General features: G+C 42.2%; 2 protein-coding genes and 1 long non-coding RNA gene across 5 annotated transcripts in view; 1 reads left to right on the top strand and 2 right to left on the bottom strand.

Annotated features, from left to right (window-relative positions):
* Positions 1-2,168: 2,168 nt before the first annotated feature.
* Positions 2,169-3,933, bottom strand: LOC120324354. The gene is made up of 2 exons (XR_005565617.1): positions 3,782-3,933; positions 2,169-2,421 (listed from the first exon to the last, which is right to left on the bottom strand). It is a non-coding gene; the product is annotated as an uncharacterized LOC120324354 (long non-coding RNA).
* A 145-nt stretch (positions 3,934-4,078) lies between these two features.
* LOC120324355 (translation initiation factor IF-2-like) lies at positions 4,079-5,080 on the bottom strand. Its single transcript, XM_039386731.1, has one exon. The coding sequence runs from the start codon at positions 5,078-5,080 to the stop codon at positions 4,079-4,081; it is 1,002 nt and encodes a 333-aa protein (XP_039242665.1).
* The window catches only part of ZNF407 (zinc finger protein 407), a 335,285-nt gene continuing 325,930 nt past the window's right edge, over positions 4,088-13,442 (top strand). For all 3 annotated transcript variants that reach the window (XM_027746031.2, XM_039386726.1, XM_027746033.2), the window contains exon 1: positions 4,088-4,140. The gene's annotated coding sequence lies outside the window, so the exon portion shown is untranslated. The remainder of the gene's footprint in view (positions 4,141-13,442) is intronic.

The raw sequence follows: 13,442 nt of genomic DNA on the forward strand, positions 1-13,442 counted from the left end.
ATTCCAGCCAGGGAAGAGCGGAATGAGAACATGGGAGTAACAACTTTTTTTTGCATGTTCTTTTCTGATCTGATACCATATTAAATCTTAAAGTTTATGTATTAATGCATAATATATCAGTCTTGATGTCTATATTTGAGAACATTTGTCTATTTGAGAAACTTGCTTTGTAAGTTTCCAAAAGATTAATTATACAGTGGCAGAGCTGTAAATACTGGCATGCTGGACATCTTCACACATAACAGATAATACAGGGTAATAAATGACTGTCATTTTACTGCAATGAATTATTATTAAAATTAAGTGAATTTTTATTAAAAAAACACAGTACAACAAAACCAAATCCTTGGAGCTTTGGCAGTGTCAGCCTCCAGACAGACTTATATATAGCCCTAGTTAAAAGAAACCAGATGTTGTGTGTGTATGCATGGATAATGCTGATGTTGCTACTTGTCTCAAAATCCTTTTGATGATCTCAACTGAGAAATAACATGAAGTGCCAGCCAATTGCATGTTCCCCATCCCTCAGATGCAGTTACAATTTTCTTTAATTTTTTTTTTATATCTGTAAGAATAATTCAAAGATCATGCTAGCCATGTATTTTTATTTGTGGAACTGAAGGGGATATTTTTTTCTTGAGCTTAGAATTGAAACTGTAATCTCTGTCATAGAAACTGGAAAATATTCAACATGACACGCTCCTGACACATACCCTTCTGGTGTGAAGAAACAAGTGGTGGCAGAGCCCTCCTATGAATTTCATATAAGTCTGCATCACTCTTTTTTTATACTTAGAAATTCAAGAGTTAGTACTGCTTTACTTGTCTCCTTGCATTATTGCCTTCACGACAAGGCATCAAATTCCACAGACAGTGTTAGCATTCCCAATTTTGCAGCAACCTGATATTCCAGTGACTACTTCAAACGATAGTTTCATTTCATCACAGTGAGAGGATCAGTAAGATCCAGGAAGTACATCCTTTCTCAAGCTGGCTTTTTGGGGGTTCTGGACACTGAATGTTAGCTATATAGTCCACTTTGTAATGAAAAGCAGTGGAATGAAAGAAAATACAGTTTAAACAAACACACAAACATAATCACAATGAAGAGATGCTGTGTTAGCTTCATTCCTGGTGAACAAGCCAGCAATGACAGTCTGTGGTGCCTTTGTCAAGTCGCCCCTACAGAGTGCACTCAGATGTGCATGGCTCCAGGAGAAATAATCTCCACCTGCAGTTCTCAGTAGGTGGTGGTGTATCTTAACACGGGATCTTCTGGATGGAAAAGCCTGAAGACTTAAACATTGGTGTTAATGGGTAAAAATGCTGGTTGTCTGCTTCAAGTAACCTCAGTATTCAGCAGCATGGGGGGAAAAAGAAAGAGATTTGGTGTACTGGTACACTCATATTGATGTTTGTATCTAGAAAGTTATACGCACAAAGATTTAAGTGATGTCTCCTGTTTGCATGTTTTCTATTGTGTATGCAAAACACTTTAATTGTTTGTGCTATATACACAATTGCTTTCTAGGACCATTTACTACTATTTTTTTTGTGATATTGGTTACTGTGACACTGAGTAGATGGCTGGTTGACTACTAGACTTTTACATATCATAAATGTTACACACTTCTCTTACCACTCCTCAGCTGGACTGTAACTTGGCTTTAGAGAAACATAACTTGGATTATTCAGGCTCTGATGAAAGATCACATCTGACTCCTCAAGTGCCTCTGTGAAGACACCTCTCAGTGCACTTGCAGATATCCATGGCTCCCATGTGTTGAAGGCTCCAGGGATCTGCTGCGTGGTCATTTGCAGGATCAGCACTTTATCACTGGAGTGTATTTAACTTCTTGGCTATCAGTCCAATCTTTGTAACATCAGATCACATTTTTGCTAGGAAAAATTATCTTGAAAAGTCCACATAAATATATTCTGGGTTTACAATCCATTGATAAACTAATCTATTAACTAATTAAATCTTTACTAACTAATCACTGAGTTATTCTACTTGAACTTTAATATATCAGTATTTCAGAACCTAGAACTAGCACTTAAATTTCAGCACCACTTTAAAATTATGTATATACCTAAGCCAGAATATTAAATGTAGGGATGTTTGTAAACACCTAATAAATAGAGCTTAAAATAAAAAAAAAAATTAGTAAAGGTAAAATTTTTTCTTTTATTAAGTAATTCTGCCTTAATTGTTGCTTCTCCTATAGCAATGGCTCCCCCTTCAGGCTATTCCTAAAATGCGTTGCCTCTCTTCATCTGTTAGAAATATCTCAACTTACAAAAGTGCACCTCTCATGATCACACCTTCTTCAGTATGTTTCCTCACAGTAAGCAGATGATGAAATAACTGGTGGACCAGGCAGGCTGACTTGGTGTTACTTGAGTTTCAGACCTAAAAATCTTTTCAGGCATATGAAAGAAATTTGTAAATGGCAGAGAAACTGAGTTTGAGGGACATCAAAAGATCATTTTACCTGTTTTCCCTGTGCTGAAAAGTAATAAGAACAAGTAGACTTTTTAGACTTAATTATCGTTCTTAAAACTGTCAATGTTACATGTTTACACAGCCTCAAATTACTATATATATATGTGTGTGTGTGTGTGTGTGTGTGTGTAAGATCCCAGATATCTTTCTACAAATTCAGCAGTGTTCTGTGTAGATTTCCTATCACACGCAGGATGATTAAATTCTGTCCTGCAACCCTTAAGTACAAAACAAGGAGAGAGCCTTCTCTCACTGATGGTTCTGTGTGGTACTTTACTGTTTTAAACCCTGTTCATTCACTTCAATCTTTCCCAAGATTCTGGTAAAGGGTAAACTCTTGGGTTCTTGACTTTCATTTGATGAAAGGCTCGGGCGATGAAAGGCTGCGTTCTCAAACCATTCTTCCAGTCTTTGCAACCCGTGACAGAATTGGCATTGCTGTGCCATAAACCTAAGAGATTAGTCAGTGACTAATCGGATAAAGAGAACTCTCGTCAGTTCTAATTAGTAAGCTCGTGCACACTGTATGACTAGAAAGCATCAGTGAACTCCAAATATATTCACAACAAGGTGCTCTCTCCAAACGTCTCTGCGCCACGGCCTTGAAGAATGCTAAACTCTGTCTACTAAAAAATACTGTGTAAAACCTGCATTTTAAAGATCATAAGCAACAGTGAAAAAGTAATTGCATTCCACCACAGGCGTCCAAAGACTCTTTAGACCACGCTTCTTTACCTGGTTGTTATACTTAATCATGTGACTTAGCTTAAGAAAAGGGGAAATTAGGGTCTTCATCATCACAGTTTCTCCATGAGCCTATAAACCACCAGATACTTTACACACTGCCTCCCCCTCGCCTTATTCAGCCGTTTCTCTTCTGAAACTGCATCTCATGAAAGATTTAAGTATAGCTTGGAGACAGACTGTATCCCCTTCGAACGATAACCCTCGCGAAAGCCTGCGGTGCTGCGTGTCACCGCCGTGTTTCATACTCCTCCGGGACAGCTTTCCCAGGGACCACAGCTAAGTCTCGCTGCGGCGCCGGCGCAGGGCGAAAACTGGGAACCCCAACTTTATTTTACGCACAGCCCCGCACGGCCCAAGGTTTTAACCGGGCAATCCAGCGCCGAGCGCTGCCGTGGGCACAGAAACCACACACCGGACTCTGCCGCGCGCCAAGGAAAGCGCAGTTTCGGGAAGCTCCAACACCGCGCGCTGGCTCCTGCCAGCGGCGCCTGCCCTCGCTCGGGCCAGGGCTCGGAGCTGCGGCCTCACCGGCACGCACATCCTGGGAAAACGCTGGGGGCTCCCTCCTTCCTTCGGGGCCACGGTGCCCGCCTGCCGGCGCCCTTCCCGAGCAGACCGGGGGCGATGTCCGGCCAGGGCAGGATGGCGGCACAGACACAACGCACGCGCGCTCACGTGACGCGGCGGCCGTTGGGCGCGCGGCCCCTCGCGCCCGCGGCGGCACGAGCGGCGCCTCCTCACCGACTCCCACCCCGCTGCCGCCGTCGCGTCACGTGAGTGCGCCTCGGCCCCGCCCCCCGCCGGGCGTGACGCAGCGCGGCGGATCTACGGCGCGCCACTGGTGACACGGCTCGGCACAAGCGGAGGCGCCCAGCTCCCCCTGCACGGTAAGCGCTGACCGCCGCGGCGCGGCCGCCTCGCCCCGCCGCCCGGCGGCGCGGGGACGCCCGCCGCCTCGGGCCCTCGCGGAGGGGGCTCACGGGGCCGCCGCGCCGCCGTCTCCCCTCGGGCTTTTTGGGCCTCTGCGCTGCCGTCGTTTTTTTTTTTTTTGCGGGTGGGCGGGCGGTGGCGTCGCCTTCGACCCAATCCCGCGCGTGGTCCCTCCCCCGCTGCCCGCCGATTGGACACGCCGCCGAGGGCGGGAAGAGCGCCCCGCGCGCCTATTGGCCGAGTCAGCCGGCCTCGGGGCCGCCGCAGATCTTCCCTTCCGTTGTGCCGCGGGCGGGCGGGAGAGCAGAGCAGAGGGAGAGGGATCGGGAGAGAGGAGCGGAGGGAGGGAGAGAGGGAGAGCGAGAGGGAGAGCCGGGCGGGGCGGGAGCGCGCGAGCCCCGCCGCATTGCGCGGTTCCGGCTGGCGCGTGCTCTGGGCTCCTGCCTCGCCCTCACTCCTTGGGGCTGGTGCGCACGCGCGGGGCTGGGCCGGGCGGGGCTGTGACGCCCGTGTCACCTGCCCTGCGAGGTGACAGCGGTGGCGGCGCGGGGGTGTGGGGGGTGCTTGGCCCCGTCGGCCGCCGCCCGCGGGCACCGTGCCGGGCAGCGCCCCGGAGGCGCCGCGCGGGGTCGGTTTGCGCAGGCGCGGCGGGGCGGGGCCGGTGGTGCCAAGGACGGGCTCGGTTCCACCCCGCGCTGCCGGGAGGACACCTGAGGTTTCAGCGTGCGGGGTTTGGCGCTTTTTTGAGCGGTTTTTGCTGCCTGAACCCCTCTTTTTTTTCCTCTCCCCTCCCCCACCCCGACCCCGCGCAGCCTTTCCCGAAGGTCGCTGTAGCATAAGCGGGAACGAGCTTTGAGAAGTAGTGCGGTTGGCGGTGAGGGGCAACGCACGTGACATCAGGAGCTCTGTACGCGGCTCTTAACAAGTAATAAAGGAAGGGTTGTAGCCGCTTTGCCTTTATTATGCTTCAGTCACTAAACAGAGCAGTCATGGAATCACTTAGGTTGGAAAAGACCGCTGAAATCATCAAATCCAACCTATGACCAAACACCACATTTCAATTAGACCATCTCACTAAGTGCCTCGTCCAGGCGTTCCTTAAACACCTTCAGGGATGGTGATTCCACTACCTCCCGGGGCAGCCCATCCTAATGTCTAATTACACTCTCTATAAAAAAATTCTTCCTAACATCCAGTTCAAAATTCTCCTAGCACAGCTTAACACTATGATCTCTTTTCCTGTCCGTAGTTGCCTGGGAGAAGGGGCTGACCCTATCTGACTATAGCTTTCTTTCAGGTAGTTGTAGAGAGCAGTAAGGACTCCCTTGAGCCTCTCAGGCTAAACAACCCCAATTCCATCAGCTGCTGCTCCTCAGAGCACTTGTGCTCCAGACCTTTCACTAGCTCTGTGCCTTTCTCTGGTTTGTCTCTTGAATCGTGAGCACCTTCTGTGCTGTCACAGTCTTGTAATGTTCAACATGGTTTTGTACGATCTAGGGAGTTAGTAGATGCTGAGGGGACCTGTCAGATTGTGGCAGATTATGTTCTCATAAATAGCATAGCAGTTTATTAATACATTTCCAAAAGGGTATATATCTTCAATAGAAAAGGTGGTTAAACCAAAACTACTGTTCTAGGTGGCCTTTGAGGGATAGGTTATCTGTATATCTGTTATCTCAGGAGGAAATTCTTTACTGTGAGGGTGGTGAAGCACTGGCACAGGTTGACCAGGGAAGTTGTGGATGCCCCATCCCTGGAAGTGTTCCGAGGCCAGGCTGGATGGAGCTCTGAGCGACCTGGTCTAGTGGAAGGTGCCCCTGCCCATGGCAAGGGGGTTGGAACTACATGATCTTTAAGGTCCTGTCCTTTCCAAGCCGTTCTATGATTCTATGATTCTACCTTGTTTAATTTGACTTGTTATAACAGGTTTCCTGTTGCTCCTTCAAATAATTAGTGTGGCCTGTGAACCACAGTGTTAATCTTAAATGTAGTGTTAGGTAAGGAGAAAGGAAAGGAATGCTGTAGCTAGTGGTGATCTCAGAATTTACACAGTTTTCCGGTGCCCTCTTTGCTTCCTTGTGTAGTTGTTCTGATGCAGACTTGAAAGACCTTGGGTTTGTCGTGTGCTTGTGTTCGTCTCTGTCGTACTAAGCATGATGGTAACACTTAGGGAGTAGTAAATAATGGAAATCCAAAAGTGCCAGGGTAATAATGGCAGAAGTGATTTGCTGATGGTGCAAAACAATAACAGACTAACATATAATTTAAACACTGGATGTAATTCCCTGTGATTCTTACCTTAATAATCTGAAGGTGTGGCCTGTGAAGACTATAAATTTTCCATTCCTATACCAGAACATGAGTAATCAAGATGTTTGCGTGAAGCTGGAGCTTTGGATGCTGGGATCTATATTTTTCCCAGGTCACACCTCTTCATGAAAGATGAAGACAATTACAGGCTTCAGTTTGGTCTCTCTTGTAATCTCCTACACTATTCACAGCAAGTTGCATTCATCATAGAAGTAACATTGCAGTCATTCCACCCTTATTTCATAAATTACTTCAGCATGGACATATAATCAGATTGTAGCTTTTATATATAAAATATGGAGCCTGGCAGTAATTGTATAATCCATACATTTTAAAAAAAGTCAAATGCACTGATGTGACAGCACGATGATGGACTGTGACTTTTTCAGTATGTTCAAACATGTCACTTTTATTAGCATTTTGGGAAATATAATTCAAACGACCTGAGTTAAATCCTTTACTATCATTCTTCTGTAGGAACTATTGTATAGTAACAACATCAAAGATTTCTAATTTATTTGCATGAAAGTTTTCTTTGTTAGAAACACCTTTAAAACTTAAGCTGCATTGTCTCTTTTTATAGAAAAACATAACTTGGAGTTAGAATGCGTGTGAAGCAAATGTCAGTCACAATATTCCATTAAAACCAACCTTTTGTAGTGAAGAACAGCATTTTTCGTGTTAGTGTGCACAACATTAAGAATAAGGTGGCTTTACTTTGCCTAGTTGGTTTTTTTTTAATCTTTTGAATATGTACGGATTTGTGGTTTTGTGCATGAGCTAAAATTTACAGAGATGTGGCCTATGAAATGTGGTTGAACTGGAATTGTTCGGCGGCTCCTATGTTTGAATTTCCTGAAATGGTTTAGAATTTAAATATTCTCATTCTTGGAAAAACCAAAAGGCTTCATTGGATGGATGACACCATCACTCAAATAAAAATGTTGTTTTAAGATACATCTGATCTTGTCATTCATTCCAATTAATGCTGTGGTATTATGGTGCACATAACCAAATAACCACCAGGTCAACTACACTATGGCACTAAGTGCCATGTCCAGTCTTTCCTTAAACACTTCCAGGGACAATGAGTCCACACGACCTCCTTGGCCTGTCCATTCCAATGCCTAATCACACTTTGGATGAAGAAATTCTTCCTAATGCCCAGTCTAAACTCCCCTGGTGCAGTTTAAGACTATGTCCTTTTCCTATTGCTAGTTGCCTGGGAGAAGAGGCTGAAGTACCATGCCTAGTACTAAGAGGCATAGGATTAACTGAGGACATCTTGGAGAGAATGAATTAGGAGTAGGGTCACACAGGAGGTGGCACTGCAAACTGCTTAAATCTAGCCTGGCCTAGGGTGTCAAAGTTCACGTGAAATCTCTCCAATGATATTGGAGTGGTTTAATCTTTGGTCTGTTTGCCTTTGCAGTGGACACTCTTATGTCATTACACACGTGCATCAAAGTTTAAATACACCTATACCTACTTTTTTTCTAAACTGTGTAGTTTTTTTGTCTATTTGGACTGTGCTAACAAATAAACTCAGTCATTATTAACCTGTGTTTTTAAAACCAGTGAAGGAGCAAAAAATGTAAAGATGTTTTTCTTGTAATCTCTTAATTTCTCACCTGCAGAAATTCCAAAGGTGATGTTTTGCTTTGCAGAAAGAAGCTGTATGTTTAAAATGGGGGAACCTACTCTGCAACTAGGAATTCTGGTAGTCCTGTTTCTGCTGTCTGCCAGTGAAGGGTCTGTAGTTACAGAAAAGTTAGCCCATTCTAGGTGTTGATGTTAAATATACGTGGAAGTTTTCATACTTTACTTCATTTCAATTCTTCTACAGCAGTTGTGCTACAGTTTTTTTTTTCCGTAATCTGGCCTGCTTCCAAACTGCTGTCTTTAATAGAACAGGTTATAAAGACTGGACTGGGAGGCTGTGGATATCCCTAAGTTTCTTTGGTCCTTGGTACAGGCATAAATTTTATTTGCCTCTGGCCTTCTAAGTCTAAAAATACAAGTTTTTATATGTGTGTTGTGTGCAATGGCCAAGGAGGAGGCATGCAGAGTAATTAGGGTATGGAGTATTTCAGTGTATACATCTGAATGTATACATATCTATAGATTACTGTTTTGCTACAAATGCATGTATAGTTGCTTTTCTGTCTCATATTTCTTTGTTTCATTGTAGTTATAAAGAAAGTTTCTTGCTGTCCTTAGCCCCACCTTTGATATTTCAAAAGTTCTTCTCAAAATATAGGTGAAAGGACATAAAAATTACATATAAATGTTAAAATCCACTGCAATTACAAGGTGTAACAAAACTCATCCTAATAGTAGTACTGGGTCATCTTTTGTATGGAAATCATTTTTTCATGTTTTGGGGTTTTTTTATGGAATCCTTATAGTTATGTGGTATATAAGCATTTCTGTGGGAAACATTCCAGCAAAAGTCTGAAAAGTGTGGAGATCCCAACAAGGATTCTGGTTTAAGCAAAGACAGAAACAGGTTGTTGTGGTGCCATTTGGATGGCCTTGGGAGCTCTGGGATGGCTTTATACTTCCGTATATGTGAGTTCTCTCTTTAATCAGGTTTTCAAGCTTGGGCTCTCTGGAACAGCCTGTGGCTTGTGCCTGTTTCCATTTGGTGGGTTAGTGGTTTGCTGTAAACATTTGCTGTAAACATGTGAGAGTCCATGCAGAATTGGGTCATGTGGAGGAGTCTTACTTTACCTGTACTGATGGTGTATAGCACGTTGGCATCACCCACTTCTGTGTTTGAGGGAGAAGCAGGAACAGGGGTGACCTTTCCATCTGGATTCACATGCAGAAGTATCAGACTCACTACTCCTGTGCTGCTGGGGAAGTTGGTGCCTCTGGGAAGCACTGCACTAGCTGGGATGTGTGTGTGCTGTAGCTGAGTCTCACACCTGCTGTATGCCCAGAGCTCACTGGCAGTGCTGGGGTTCCCTGCTCAATGTTCTGCGGCCATGCAGGAAATCCTGTATAGCTGAAAAGTGCCCCATTTCCTGGTGCACGGGGTGCAGGAAGCAAGCACAAGGCTTCTGAGGAGCATGTCTTGACATTCGTGGGATGCCCAGCACACACGCACATCTTTCTCCCCAAGAACCATGACATAGGAATACGGCACTTTTGCATTTTGCAATGCCGTGTGGTCTGTTAACACGGAGAAAGAAATTCTTTGTTGCATGCTTGCCTTCCACTGAATGCTTAAGTGAAATCATACATTATATTTAAGTTGGATTGTTCCAAGTCCTTGAGAAGAGAATAGCAAACTCCAGAAATTCAATAAAGGTAGAATGTTGCACTTTCCTAGTTCCTTGCTGTGTAACACACTTTCTGCATGGTTGTATTGACATTGGATTTGGGACATTGAATAAGCAGCAAGGACAGCAGTGATCCTTGTGTTTTTGTTTTTTTTGTTTGATTTGTTACTTTTTTCTTTTTCACTTTCCATTTTCAATGCCAGTGAAGTAAAAGCTGTTTCTTTTCATGCTCCCCATGTAAGGCAAACCGAGGTTTACCTTCCTCTTTAAAGGGAAGGGGGTACTCGCCTTCTGTCATATAAATTGTTAATAGGATATACACTTCTGGGGAATCAGAATGGATAAATAAAAAATCTAAAAGCATCGATAAACTGAAACTTGTTTGTTTGTTTGCTTTGGCAGCTCCAGAATAAAGTGCAATGAATGCTAAAAATTACTAGTTTAGCCTGTGTACTAGTTTAGTCTTTCTTGGGCAAAACCTGGTTGTTATAAGTCAGAGCTAATTTTTTTTGGATTGGATCCAGTGCTAGCATAACATCTAAGTTCAAAGATACAGTACATGAAAATGTTTTCTGGATGTTGTCTTCAAAATCTGCCAACTTAGTTTCTATTGTTCTGAGTTTTATTGGTACAACAATGGACTGATTTGAATTGCATTTTTTTTCCTTCCTTGTTGTTTCCATTTTCATTTTAAATTATTTACAAGTCTGAGGCTTGGAGATGAGAGCCTAATGAATGCTTTAAAAAATAAAACCTTCTTCTTTAAGCATGTTATCCTTCATGTTTTGAATTTATAACCCAGGCCTTAATGAATAGTTTCCTAGTTATTCTCATCTTAGAATTTATGAGCTGTCCTATTTACAAGTTTTACCTATACAATGGAAAGATAATTCCTGTTTACCTTAAATGAACTGTTCTTGTTAACAAGTGTAAACTGCTAATTAGGAGTAATATGGCAATAAATACTATGTCAAACCTTTTAATAATGTGAAGGTGCGATATTTAGTTTTTGAGCCTTGTTTTGGTGCATTCCGTATAAGCATACTGAGTGTTGTGGTTTTTGCTATCTCATATACATATCAGGTTAATAAAAAGTATTCTAGGGAAAAACTGTGGTGTTTAGGTCCTCACAGAAGCAGGTTCACTTCTGTTCTGCATTTAGGTCGATATGTTTGTACCCACACAGTATTGATATTTTGATAAGCCTCATTGTTGGGAGGCTTCGGATAGGTGGCAGACATTTGAAAGAACCCTTATGACTTCATGTATATTCCATGTAGTATTTTGTTAACAGTTCAGTTATTCTCCTGAAAAAAATAGCAGGAATAACACTAGTTGTTTTGTTTTTGAGTGTAGATGACTGTAATTTAATCAGGAAGGAAAGGAAACCTGGGATTAGAATTTGATGTCATTTACCTGACTATAAATCAGAGTATTTTCATTTAGTTTAACAGAATTTTTTGAATTTGTGTCAAAATGACCAAAATCAGAACCTGACACACGCTTTCCATTTCATAATTTGCGCATACAAAACCAAAGAAATAAAATTGGATTTTATTTTTTTGTTCAAATTTTAGCCCAAAACCCAGGTTGTTCTTGAGCAGACCTTTTATAACAGTGTTGTTACTTGTTGGTACCAGGAACTTGGCAGATATGTTGTACGAAAAAAACCCCACTTTTTTTTTTCTTTAGTTTTTTTCTGATTAAAGTGTCAAAGCTACAGACTTGTGGGTTTGAGTGCCTTTCTAAATCTAGGTAGCTTGAAAATTCTTGACAAGTATTTCTTTGACTTCTTTTTGTGTGCCTCTCATACCTGCAGACGGTTGTATGTAGGCTTTGTTCCCTGTCTGATTTTCTTTGTGTCACCCAAGGAGTTTCCAACAGGGATGGCAACCTGAGGAGGGAAGGGGAGGAAGTGACTGAAGACAAAGCTGATGTCGGTCTGACACTGGAGGTGTCTCCTGCTTCTCCGGAGCAGACATAAGGAGCTCCTTCTCTCAAAACCCAAGACTCCTTTTTGGGCACAAGGTTATTAGGTACAGTAGGTAGTTGTTTGGAGAGGCCAAGGGAAAACCTGATTGTGCAGTTTGCTAGCTCTGTTCAGGCTGCTTAGGTTCTGTTTCCAGGAAAAAACATGCTGAACTTTGCTAGTGGAGGTTGACTTGCAGGAATGCTTTTCTCTTTTACTTCATTCCCATAATCATGATTTTAGATGTTCCTTGTATCAATAAAGTGTGTTTTGAAGGAGAGCGTTGAATAAACTTTTTTTCCCAAGAGAATATATACCTTTGTATTTTTTATAAAAATCTATCCCCATAATGGGATAGATTTCTGAGGAGGCAGCATACAGGCAGAGGTAATATATTACACGAGCTACTGTAGATGGAGAAGTAGGCAAGCTTTCAGGCACACAAGCTTGTCTTCATATCTGCTGCTGGTACCAGGATAATTAAAATATACTTGAAATGAAAACAGATTTAATCTCTGAAGTTAAATGTTGCATGGAAGTGCAGGTATGTAAGGAGTATGTCTTTTTTGTCAAAATAATTGTCGAATAATATTTTATTTATATGTTTGCTGTAAGTACTCAAAGGTCTTTAGACTTGCAATTACAGAGTTTTGGGCTGACAGTGCTGAGAAAACTTCGGTTGATGTCACTGTGGCCATAGTTTCATTTTTATTTTACTTTTCAAGTATTTTTCATCCTTGTAAGTTATGTTTCTGAGCTCAATATGATCTGTTTAGGGAGAGGAAAATACTTCACATAATATTTAAATTTTGTTTGAATAAACCACCTAGAAAGCACAGAAAGAAAGGGTATAGTCCTTAAAATAAAATCGCAGTAGGAATTTTGCATTATAAAAGATGATGTTCATAGTACTGGATTTGTCTAAACCATCAGAATTGCCAAGCATAAGTAATTACATAATTTCACACTTTCCAGTGAAGTCAGACCCTGATGAAGAAGTTGACAGCCTGAAAGAGTGCGCTCTTTGACAGTGATGTGTGTATTCCCTCAGTTTGTAGAGACTGTATCTAGGAAAACAAACTGAGCTTTAAACCCTTTACTTTGGATGAGAACACTTATTGACAGAGGGAGAATATTCCTTTTATTAAAAAAGTTTTCATACTTTAAATGCACAGATATTTCAGCTTTTCTGCTTTCAGCTAGTGTAGATTTTGCTGATACCAGGTCTTCTCGCTGTCTTGGTGCTCACTGTCTTTCAGTACGTTTGATATTCATATTTCTTTTTTATTCCTTCTTCCTTGCTGTGCTTTTTTTCTTCCTTTTCTTAAACAAATAGACAATATGGTAATACGAACTCTAATAGGAAAAAGGCATTGTTTAACTCAGTTGGGGTACTACTAATCCAGTCACCAAATGTAACCATAACGCAGCATGCATTTTAATTATTAAATATAATGGAAACTTTGCATTTTAAATCTGAAGCTATAAACCACTTGTTTGAAAATGCACAGTTCAGCACTATGATTTTAGCTTGTAGTGAATTACAGGGCAGTATTCTTTGATCAGTTATTACAAGTCAAAGATTAGTAGCATTCACTGCTTGTGTTAATTTTGAGAGTACATATAGGAGTCACTGCAGGTCAAATTGAAGCTCAGATGTGTATATTTTTAATGATTTAGTGAGCTGACTGGA

The sequence above is a fragment of the Pipra filicauda genome, unplaced genomic scaffold (genome assembly GCF_003945595.2).
Source record: "Pipra filicauda isolate LSUMZ 115617 unplaced genomic scaffold, ASM394559v2 scaffold4_size7858003_pilon, whole genome shotgun sequence".
NCBI lineage: Eukaryota > Metazoa > Chordata > Aves > Passeriformes > Pipridae > Pipra > Pipra filicauda.

Coding starts and splice junctions, on each gene's coding strand:
- LOC120324355 (XM_039386731.1), bottom strand. CDS start 5,080: ATGTCACGTGCGTTGCCCCTCACCGCCAACCGCACTACTTCTCAAAGC.